We start from the raw sequence: 11,548 nt of genomic DNA on the forward strand, positions 1-11,548 counted from the left end.
CCTCTTCTACAAAGATCATGTTCTTGATGCCACCAGGTCCCAATTTGTTCAGCCAGTTTATAGTCTCAATGGTATAGGCTTATCACTTTTGATAGGTCAAAACACTTGACAGTGCTCATATCATTCCCACCCTTTAGGGTGACTCAATTGTCTGTAATAGTCAGACTTGTTACTGGGCCAAGGAAAAAAAAAAAAAAAAAATTGTCTTGAGTGCTAAATGTTTTGTTGTTACAGCTGATATAAGCTGGTGAAACCGATATGAGTGAAGTCTATCTTTCATAAAAGGTTGCGTGGGAAAAAAAGCTAAACTTTTTTCATTTGGATTGCCTTTATAGTTATTTGTTAACAAGCATCAAAAACTGCTTCACTGTATCCTAGAGAGCAAATAAAGAGCAGGATATTCTATTTTGCTGCAAACACATTCAAGGTGTTTTGACTCTGAGCGGTGTGTTTTAGTGTGAGAAGGTGTTTTAGATAACAATTATGCATCAGAGCTGTGACCTGTTTTGTAACGCCGCTTTAAGATGTCCTCCTTTAAGTAAATCCTTAAAGCACTTTAAATCCCAACGTTACATAAAGCTGATCACCTACAGAAGAACAGAACAAGGCAGCTAGGGTTTTACCTTTAAACCTGTCATGCACAAAACCAAACCAAGACAACAGCAAGAGTCAAATTATTTATTTTAATATAAAATTGGTTTTGAAATACCCAAGGACAAAAAAAAAAAAAAAAATTCATCATGAACACCTTGATGAACAATTAAAGCAGTCAAACATTGGGCAGGGTAACTGAACAGGGCATATAAAAGTCAAGGCACGCCATGTTACAGTAATAGTGGAAACGTTTAAAACCTCTGAGGGTGAGAGCCCTTCAGCTCAGCGTTAAAATAAGAAATGTACAGGAGGGACAGAATAACCAGCATTCAATTTCTCCTACAGTCAGAGACCTTTTTTTTTTTTTTTTCCTCTCTTCTCCACAATCTGGTGACAAATTTAGCTCTAAACTTGAAAATGAAAGACCAAAAAAGGAGGGGGGGGGGGGAGGTTTCTGAATTAACCAGAGCTACGCTTCATCTGGACTTTGATTTAATAAAACCTCCACCGTGCACTGAGGGTCGACCTCTGCACTGAGACAGAGGCACCTGTGCAGGTATCACTGGCTTCAGGTCAGTTTGGGAACAAAAAAAAAAAAAGGGAAGTCGGAGTGTCGCTAATCAGGAGTGAGAGAAGTCACAAAGTGGTTAGCCTGGTCAGTCTACTGTCCATTGAGATCTATTGGATAGAAATGTTGGACCCTTCTCAACACAGCCCATGTGCAAGTCAAGCAGGGAAAAGGACAGTAACAAGGTCAAAAAAGGAGGAAAAGTAGCGACTTCTATCTCATGAAGTTTCCTCCTCCGATTTCTCTCTTGTATCTGTTGGTGAGGTGGTCGGCTTGCAGCGTGAGCTTGGACAGCACTCCAAACAGTCCCCTGAGGTGATAGTGAAACTGATGCTCCAGGTCTGAGTTGTTGTCGAGGGGCAGGTTTCCGGTGACCGGCTGCTGTTCCTCCTGCTTCACCGCCATCTCCAGGAAGCTGGCGCCGCTGCTCATCTCCCTCTTCAGCAAACCCCACTCCATGTCATTCTTTATGGACTTGAGGAGCAGGTAGTGCTCATACATGTCCCTCTGCTTGTTTGGACAGGACAGTTCAAGATTGTTGTTTGTCTCCACCTCAGCAGCGTTGGCCTGCTCCTCCAGAGGCACGTCTCGCAGCAGGTTGGGCACCATGATGGTCTCGTCCATGTTGTTGGCTGCTGCTATGAAGCGGTGCATGACGTTGATGAGAGAGTGCTTGTTGCTGGCCGAGTCGCTGCTGATCTGCATCATTTTAAGGCTTTAGGTTGGCTTGGTTAAAGAATAAAATTGACAGGTGGGGTGCTTGTTGGGAGTTTCACACGGTGGATGAGCTGCAAGGAGGAAGAGAGCAGGAAAGATACATTAAATATTAAAAGAAAAATCCCATATTTAAGTAGCCTACTTCAAACACATTTTCAAAAGCAATTCAATTATTTCCTTCCACACGATTTACTCATGAGGGCATTAAACCAAAGTTAACCTGAACTTTAAAAATCAAGTCTCAACTTTGCAACAAAAAAAAAAAAAAAAAAAAAAAAAAAAAGTCTACACTCAAAAAGTAATCGTTCCCCATAAAGATGGCTGCAAAAGTACACACCACACAGGAGTGCAGCTTGGTTACAGGACATCTGATGTAACAGATGGCAGCTCGTACTTCATCTCATCCATTGAACATAACCGGACTTCTTGCACACACACCCAAAAAAAAAAAAAAAAAAACTCAGAATACATCACGACTTCCGCATAAATAACAGTCACAGTAGGTGAACATTAAAGCTAAAATAACATCAATATGACCTTGACTTCCTGGTTTAAAACCCCTGCTGAATACTACATTTAGAGGCCTATTAGATAAAAAAAATAAAAACAAAACCAGAGGATGCAGACTGACCTGAAGCACGATGTAACCTGAGGAAAAGCTTAGTTGGCGTGTGGTTTAGTTAACCAAAGTCTTCTCAGGCTCTTCGCACTACCAGCAGTGAAGGAAAGTGAAAATTTCCTTAAACGACTGGCAGCTGCACCCTTGTTTTATAACCGATGAGCCGGGTTGGGCTGAAAAAGAATAGAAAGCCCGCCCTCTTAGTATATTTCAGGCGAGTCAATTGGGCAGCCTGGAGGTTGAGGGCGGACTCTGAGAGCATCTGATCCGAAACGCACCAATGACAAACCCCAGTGAAGATGTCACTCTAACGAATTTGGCTGTTACTGGCGACACCTTTGCATGTTTTCCAGGCGGTTTGAAGCCTGAAGGCAACAAGTGATGCAAGTTGGCACAGTAGCAACGTTAAGTGTCGGGTGTGCGTTTCACATCTTTTAAAAAATGATTATTCATTATTGACATTTTAAAAGATTTTATGTTTTAGTTTCTTTTTTTCTGCTCACAGAGCTGCTATAAAGATATTTTACACAGCGCTGCCATCTGGTGGCCGGATTAGGAAATCTTTCTGCCGTGGACCTTTTTGCTAAATGTACAACAATCGCTGCACCTGAAGTATATCATGCTTCTTCATTCCACCACAACCTTGATTTCTTTTCTTGAAGAAGTCGTTGTCTTACCAGATGGATTTGTTTGCTGCTCTGTGACAACGAGGTCCCTGCAGGTTTGATATGGGCTGCGAGCACTGCACAGGTGTTTTTAATAAGGGTAATTAATGATGAGGAGGCTGCTTCATTAATGTTACAGACTACACCTGGTTAGTTTTTTTTTTTTCCTGCTGTGGGGAGTATGTGCAGTGGGACAGGATGATAGTAGGCCACTTTAAGACATATTTAGAAGCTCATGAAGAAAGAACGAAGTGCACATGGGGATTTAAGCAGTTTGTCTGCAACTCTAAAGGCTTTGTGAAGATATGTGCAATTGGTTAATTTATCATATTAAAAAACATGGAGGTAATCTGATTCCAGGTTAAAAGGTGCACTATGGAGTTTTGGTAGAGAAATGTACAGATTCTGTGGTATATGTTACATAACTTTATACACAAACTGTCCTCAGGGGGAAATGTGGTCCCTGGAACAATGTTTGAAGATAAAATGCCAGGTGAGAAATTATGGTGGAGGGTCCGCAACAGTGAAACAGTAACTTTTTAGCTCCAAACTTTGATCCAGAGACCCCATTTTATTTTTCTTTGAATTAAGTTTGTGTAATGAGTTCAGACAAGCATACAATTGTTTCACTTCTCCAACTTTCAAATGTCACTACCAAATCTACATAGTGCACCTTTAATGAGAATATTTTATAGTTTATTTCCCTTCCATGACACTTGACATATTTTAGCTGTGAACAAAAAAAGACATGCATTGATGTCAACCAAGGACTAGACAACTAACGGCCTAAATGAGAAAATTATCCATAAGCCTCCAACAATTAAAATTATTCAGATGTTGTTGACTAATTTTTTTTTATATCAAAATTCCTCTGAGCATTTAGTAAAATAGTTGTCTATTGAAACGAATGAATTGGTCAATGCATATCAAACCATGTGAAAAATGTATTTTATCTTGGCATAATACTAGATTCAAATCCTAAATGTTGAAAGTCATCAAGTTCAACACAGCAAATGTTAGAGACTCAATTCAAACAGTGACCTTCAATGGATAGTGCGAAGACCTTTGGGCATAAAAGGATTATATTTCATACTGTGTTTAATGTTGGGGGGCAAGCTGGAGTGTCTGTATACACAAACCTTAATAACTCCAGAAAAACGATGTATTCAATATCATAGGATTCTTGAAAAGCATCATCTCCTGAGTTTAGAGGGTTTTGATTATTTTCAAATTGATGTCTTATGCTTTTTTTTTTTTTAAAGATATATTTTTGGGCTTTTTGTGCCTTTAATTGAGAGATAGGACAGTGGATAGAGATGGAAATCAGGGAGAGAGAGTCGGGAATGACATGCGGGAAAGGAGCCACAGGCCAGAGTTGAACCCGGGCTGCCCGCTTGGAGGAGCATAGCCTCCATACATGAGACGCGCGCACTAACCACTGTGCCACCAGCGCCCCAAGTTGATGTCTTACGCTTAAGATTTTAAATGACTTGGCCCAACCTCTATTATGTCGAGTAAGTTTCGTTCAGAGGAATCTACAAAATCTTCTAGAGAAAATACAAAATCTTCAACAGAGGATGATTCTGTACCCTTTGGTCGCACTGCTGGCTTCTTCTGTGAAAGACCCGACTCTTTGAAACACTCTGACAATGACATGAAGAACTGTAATTCTGTCTGCAGCTCTAAAAACAAACGGAAACATTGCTGAATAATATATTCTTGATGTGTGTTTTACTGCTCTGTGATTCTGTGATGTCTTAAGTTTTTCAGTGATTTTTTTAAAACTGATGTTTATATACATAAAACTGATGTTATTCTGCTGATGTAAATGAGTTTCTAACTAACTCTGGTCAAATGCATCAGGTGGCAACATTAATGTTTGACAGTGTACATGGTCCCCTTATAAATAAAATAAACTTATATTTTCAACATAGAAAACATCAGTTTACCATAGTACCATGCTAACTTTGTTTTTATCCTTAAATATTTTGCAGAAGTTAAACAAAACATGTTTTATTAAAAAAATGAAATGCCTTTCACATGTTGTATTTTGTGAGGGATACTCGTAACCAAAATGACTAAATTATTTCCTCCAACTTAAATCTTGTGCAGTCATTGTCTTTCTTTTTGTTTAGCTATGAGACACATCATTATCATATTTTATCCCTGTTGCATTCATAACTGAACTGTTTTCATTTTCCTCTTTTTTATTTATTTGTCTTTATTTCTAAAAGCCTCCCGTGAACAGGTGTTGTAAATTAGCATTTTGCTAAAAACACTAAAAGCAGTGCATCTGGGACTTGTGCATGGTTAAATGTTACAGCACCATTGATACTGTATGTCCATGTTAAACAAACAAAAAAATAAAATTATTGGTAGCACACACAGTTAAAGACACTAAATATTGTCTTTATTTTTCAAGAATTTCACATGCATCCACAAAAGAATAACAATTTAACACTGAAAACAGAATATAAAGTTGGCTGGACGACTGTATCAGCACACACTGAACAGTCAACAATACTGGCTACAGAATCAGTAAAGCTCGGTTTACTGTAAATCCCTTTCTTTATCGCTCGTCCATCTTTAAAGCTACGAGGGTTTCCCTCACAGAAGATCACTTAGTGTTGCAGAGAAGTTAAAGATTTATAAGCTTACTCTCTAGATTTAATCTGCACGACTACAGACTCATTTAAGAACGGTTACTAAATAAGGCAGCTGCATTAAAAAAGGACACAACCTAATGGAAAAGTTGACTGTAGAGGTTGTCTATGCTAAATGGAAATCCCTCTTCTAATCCCTGAAGTGACATGATATGAAATGTCCAGGTCCCTTTTTTTGATTTTTGGTCAAACTATCCCTTTTTGACTCCCTCCTGCTCATTTCTCATGGGTGACACTGAATTAAAAGGAGAAGCAGTGAGTGTTTTCCCCTCTCTAAAATAAGAATATCAACTAACACATACACATTTAAAAAAAAAGGAAAATCACAGGAGATTCTTTCTCAACTCTGTTTGCATTCAGAGCTGCTCATCAGAAACCTGTGGAGAGACCAGAAAACACATGAGACGCCTTCGATTGTGAAAATACTGGACATGGAATCACTGCAGCATGAAAAATAACTCACCTGTGGAAATATCACTGTTAGACCATTTCATACTGGTTGTTGGTTATGTATCGAGACAAGCAGCACGACAGGAAGATCCCAATGAGCTGATACATGAAACACAAAGACACCATACCCAGTTATTAATAAACACGTCAACATAAAACCCTGCATGTGATTGGTTAGAGACAAAAAAAACCAAACAGGAAAATATGATGAGGCTGGAAATCAGGTAAAAAGAGAGAGTTGGGAAGGGAGCCACAGGTCCGATTCGAACCTGTGCCGCCCGCTTGAAGGACTACAGCCTACATGTGGCGTGCGCGCACTAACCACTGTGCCACCAGCGCCCCATTCAGCAGTTTTTTTTAAACAGAGAAAACAGCAAAGGCCATCTTTAACGATTTTACACTGGGGATTTAATCATTCTATAGGTTTATTTTTGCACATCATTCACTGTTATTAGATGATATCATGTATGGAGAAACATGTAGAGGAGGGCACAGGGTGCTATGTACCTGAAAGAATGCTATTCCAAAAGAGATCCCTGCGATGATTCCCAGGTTGGCCTCCATCACATTGGTCATCAGTGCAAAGCAACCCTACGAAGCAGACAAATGATGGATGATGATGACTTCTGTTGTTGTTGCATTGAGTGAGAACATAAAGCCATTTAGCTAGATTAAAACGACACAAATCTCATGCTGTTGGTGACACCACTGAGCTCACCGTGTTGTACACCTCGGTCTGAACCTTGTCGAGGTCCTTCAGGATCTCAGGTTTACAGTTGTTGCTGTCTTTACAGCAGCTGGCAGGGATTCCTTTCTCTGCAAAGTATTTTGTTTTAACCCAGTCAGTGTAATTTGTCACCCCACAGCAATGCAACTGTACGGGGAAAAAGATAGAAACAAAAGTTAGAGAAATTCCCCGACCTGGGAAAGGGATTCAATAACAAACAGAAAAGTTGGATATTACTTTATCGATATGAGTGACCTCACTGCAGATGTTTAGTGTCACTTTTAGAGAAAACATCTGCTCTTGTACACGAGAGCAGAATGACTGAAAGTTTAAACCCACAGAAAGCAGTGCCGAACATTTTACTGCTCTCCGTTGTCTGGTTTTGAGTTTATATAACCTGGAGGTATTGTTTTTTTTGTTTTTTTTAAAAGTGAGACACAAACAAAGTCAGAAAAGAGCGACATCACAAGTGTACTGATAAAGCTCCCACTCACATTCCTCTGGATGGCGTCAACGGCAATGCTGCTGCTGTCTGTGCTGTTGTAGGACACAACGGCGTGCTTGTAGGCAACATCTAACTTGGCCTTGATCTGGTGAGTCAAAAAAAAAAAGATGATGAAACATTTTAGTGAGCCGATGTGATCCTTTTTGTTTTGTTTTTATTACAGTAATGTTTTGGGAGAGTAGTCCACCTCATGTCTGAAGATAAAGCCTGAGACACCAGCCACAAGCTCAGCAAGGAACACCAGGGTCAGAAACATGGCATACTGAGGGAAGCAATAAGAAGAACAAATGTCATACAGGCTCACATGTGAAGAAGAGAATTTGTGAGGGTAGTTACTGCAGCCTCACTCACCAGTTTGAGCATCCATGGGCTGCCGCGGCACGTAGCGAAGCAGCCGAACAATCCGAAAATAACGATGGTGGCTCCGGTCCCGATGAGGACATATGGTGCATTGGTGCTGCTCTCGTTGGAGGAGAGGGAGAAATAGTCCTCCAGGCTCACTTTCCCCCACACCCCGACGGCCAGCAGGATCACCCCTGTGACCTGAGGAGGACAGCAGGGTGAGTTAAGCTCCGGCATCAAAGGGCCAGAGAGAGAGAGAGAGAGATGAGCAGGTTTTTAGAGCTGCTTCTGACACAAAACCTAAGATTTAAAGCTTAATTACAGAACACCATTTACACTAGATAGGCACCTTTCAATCAGATCTTCACTCTTTAGGTTTTGCCTTTAATTACTTTAAGTAACAAAAAAGTAACTTCAGGTTTACTCAGGTTTGGAGAAATGTCAAAATGTCCATATCACTCGAATGTGACAAAAATCTAAACGACTGCATGAATGTTGTGTCCGTTCTTTTCTGTTTCTAAAAACAAACAGGTCAAATCAGGATTTGACAGATTAACATTTCACAATATATATATTTTTTTTTTACAAACTTCAAACTGGTATTGAAAAGAATATGGTTATCAGATTCCAAACATGAACAAATGGAGTTTTGAACATGACTTTTTTTTTCTGTGAAAGCAAAGAATCATAAAGATTTGATGATTTCTTCAATTTCTACCTTTTTTTTTCTTTAGCACATTTCAGAATATTTTGAGGTTGTTGGTTGAACAAAAAAAGCAGTTTGAAGATAACACTTTGTGCTCCAGGAACATCACCTCTGCACACGTAATGTTTCTCTGATGATATCTCTACAAACAATCAAGTGTGAAGTAGTAATAAGGTGAAGCAGAAAACATTTGTATAAAACAAGCATTTAGAAGATAACATAAAGCAGTGTGTGATCTGGATCACTTTACTCAGCTCAGTCCTAAGAGCCACAGCGTCTCTTCAGTCTTATCATTCTGGCTTCATTCAATCAGACAGATTCAGTCATGTTTTGACCTTTGATTGATAAGTGTGCATGTATTTTACAGAAATGACTCTTTTAATTATACTTAACGGTATCATTCCCAGAGTAACACTATCTGACATGACGTATAAAACATAAATGTGATACCACTGAGCACTAGGTGTGCCTGTGGCAGAGCGGCGAAAAGACAAATCATCCCTTTATTCTGTTGTGTATTATTATTCTATTGGGAACATGAGATGGCTTTGTCGAACTTGTTTGTTTTGCTTTGTTTTTTAGACAATACTTCAAAATCAAGACATCCCAATAAATTTCCCCCTGGGATTAATAAAGGATTTCTGATTCTGAAATATATCAATAAAAGAATTATGGATATTGAAATGATTAAAACCTGCATTCAAAACAAGCTGTCCTCCTCTCTCATCATGTTTCTTAGGAATACTCTTTTCTCCTAACAGAGCAGTTCAAGTAAAAGTTGTCACTTTGTACAAGCTACGACAGGAATTGAATCTTCAGCGAACCTGGTAAATACACAAGGACACCTTTAATTAAGAACCATGATGAGCTGAATCCAGCACAAACACAATTTGCCTCTTTGATTTCCTCGTATTAAAGGTAGACTGTTCTCTGGGGAAGAAATGCTGATGAGGAGAAACAGAAAGGTTTAAAGGGGAAAAACACGATAGGCTTGACAAACTCTTCTTCTGTTCTCATCAAAAGGGTAGATGATTCATGTGGTGACGCATTTTATTCACCTGCAAATATCCCGGTAAGCACACCTGGTTTACCTGACTATCAGCCTGAGGTTTCATCAGCACTGCATCTTTTGCTTTAGGACTTCCCACACATGTCATTAGCCTGAAGGGAAAACATCAGCTAAACCAGGCGAGAGCAATAAATGGCCAGATAAAAGCACTTAGCTGAACTTTGTTTCAGCAGCAGGATGAGATGGCTGTTTGTTCAGTACAAAGATGAAAAACAACGATAAGGACTCATTTTCTCATGAATGCTCAAGTTTACAGTTTCCATAAGCAACCGGGGCTGCAGCATAGCGAACATGAAACTTAGTCTATTTGTTAAGAATTATGTTTATAAAATAAAATAATACAGTAAAAAAAGCTTTAAGTGGGCTATATGTCCTGCAGTCTCATGTGTTCTATAAAATCATCATAACAAAGAAAGAATAAGATTCATTATGAAACTTCAGCTCCATTATGAATCGACAAGACGAGCAACAGAAAATAAGGCGAATCTGCATCATTGTAGAAGTAAAATATTTCTGTATTATTATCATTATTATTATTATTATCGTATAGGATAATTATTATTAGATTATAATTTGGTCCGATTGAAGGACTGGTGTAGCCAACATTTAGAAGCATTATTAATCAGCTTGTTGCAGTCCTACTATTTGACTCTTATTCACCAATTTTAAAGAATTAACATTGCAAGGGGAAAAAACACATTCAAAACTAAATCGTAATAATCGACATATCGAAGAATCGCCGTTTACGCTTAATTATGATAAAAACCGATTTGAACAACATCTGTGTGTTGAATCTGACCTTCAGCTGAAAGTGTTACACTTGTAACAACTAAGATCTAGTTCGATACAATATGTTTATTTCTCAATCAGTGTCGTGTTACAATAACGTATCGTGGATAAATCTGAACAACAGCGACGGTCTTTACGTCTCAACAAGTGGCTCTTTATGTCAACACACACAAACAACTCTGCTTTTATCCTACGGAAGTAAGCCGTCTTTCAACATATTGAGCCCTGTTCGTGTCACTGTCGTGGTTTGAGCATTATTAGTGTTGTTGGCAGCAGCGCCGCTTTTAGCCCATTGTTGCTCCTGTAGCTGGTCGTCCCCCATTATGTTACAAACAACTCACCCAGAATATGAGGCTGTAGGAGATGAGGAAAGTCTTCAGGCAAGTTATAACTGGCTTCGTTTGAAGCCGTCGAGACGGCGGCGACATGTTGGTGATTGTTTTTAGTGTTCTTCTAACTTTAAACTGGAGGAAAAAAAGGGGAGAAAAGTTTACTTCACAGCGCCCTGGAGGCGAGAAAAAAAAAAACTTCGGGGATAAAATCCAAGAAGAGGAAAGAGGGGGGAAGTGTCGTCACTAACACACATCACTTTCCTGAAGGCAGATTTCCTCCCTATGGTTCCTCCATGATCCAGAGCTGTGTCAAGTCAGCAGTAATACACACTGCTCATACATGACCCTGGAAATAAAAGACTTCCGAAGGCTACTTTTCCATTTTATTCTGTAAGCATAATAATAATTTTTATTGATAGCCTATAAACCAAAAGTATTCTAACAAGTGTGTGCAGTTACTGTATGAAGTGCTTGATACGCAGTCTACAGTTAAATATGTAGGCTATGCAGCGTGCAGGATTTAAATTTGTATATTTAAATAGTTAATTAGTTTAAAAAAATAGGTATTCATAAATCCAGCTTTAAGATAGGATAGACCTAAAAGTCTAACCATTTTTACATTATTTAAAAAATGACAACATTTGACACAAAGGCTATTTGAATACTAATCATGCCTACCAGAAAGTAGCCTGTAGTCTACTTTCCCCCACATATTTTGAAATCTGAAACTTTCTTTTATTTTGGAAACGGAATGCTTTATTTTGAAAAAAGAAAAGGCTTTGGCGTTTCATTTTCTGCCACA

The 11,548-nt window shown here is 39.0% G+C and overlaps 2 protein-coding genes across 2 annotated transcripts; both read right to left on the minus strand.

The window, feature by feature from the left end:
• Positions 1-664: 664 nt before the first annotated feature.
• On the minus strand, positions 665-2,670 carry mid1ip1l (MID1 interacting protein 1, like). Its single transcript, XM_020645397.3, has 2 exons — positions 2,511-2,670; positions 665-1,950 (listed from the first exon to the last, which is right to left on the minus strand). The coding sequence occupies exon 2, from the start codon at positions 1,868-1,870 to the stop codon at positions 1,376-1,378; it is 495 nt and encodes a 164-aa protein (XP_020501053.1). The 5' UTR covers positions 1,871-1,950; positions 2,511-2,670; the 3' UTR covers positions 665-1,375.
• A 2,881-nt stretch (positions 2,671-5,551) lies between these two features.
• Positions 5,552-11,017, minus strand: tspan6 (tetraspanin 6). The gene is made up of 8 exons (XM_020645452.3): positions 10,756-11,017; positions 7,860-8,051; positions 7,696-7,770; positions 7,498-7,593; positions 6,995-7,150; positions 6,784-6,867; positions 6,290-6,375; positions 5,552-6,203 (listed from the first exon to the last, which is right to left on the minus strand). Exons 1-7 carry the CDS (start codon positions 10,840-10,842, stop codon positions 6,307-6,309), a joined length of 759 nt encoding a protein of 252 aa, XP_020501108.2. The 5' UTR covers positions 10,843-11,017; the 3' UTR covers positions 5,552-6,203; positions 6,290-6,306.
• Between the last annotated feature and the right edge of the window lie 531 nt (positions 11,018-11,548).

The sequence above is a fragment of the Labrus bergylta genome, chromosome 9 (assembly GCF_963930695.1).
Source record: "Labrus bergylta chromosome 9, fLabBer1.1, whole genome shotgun sequence".
NCBI classification, from domain to species: Eukaryota; Metazoa; Chordata; class Actinopteri; order Labriformes; family Labridae; genus Labrus; species Labrus bergylta.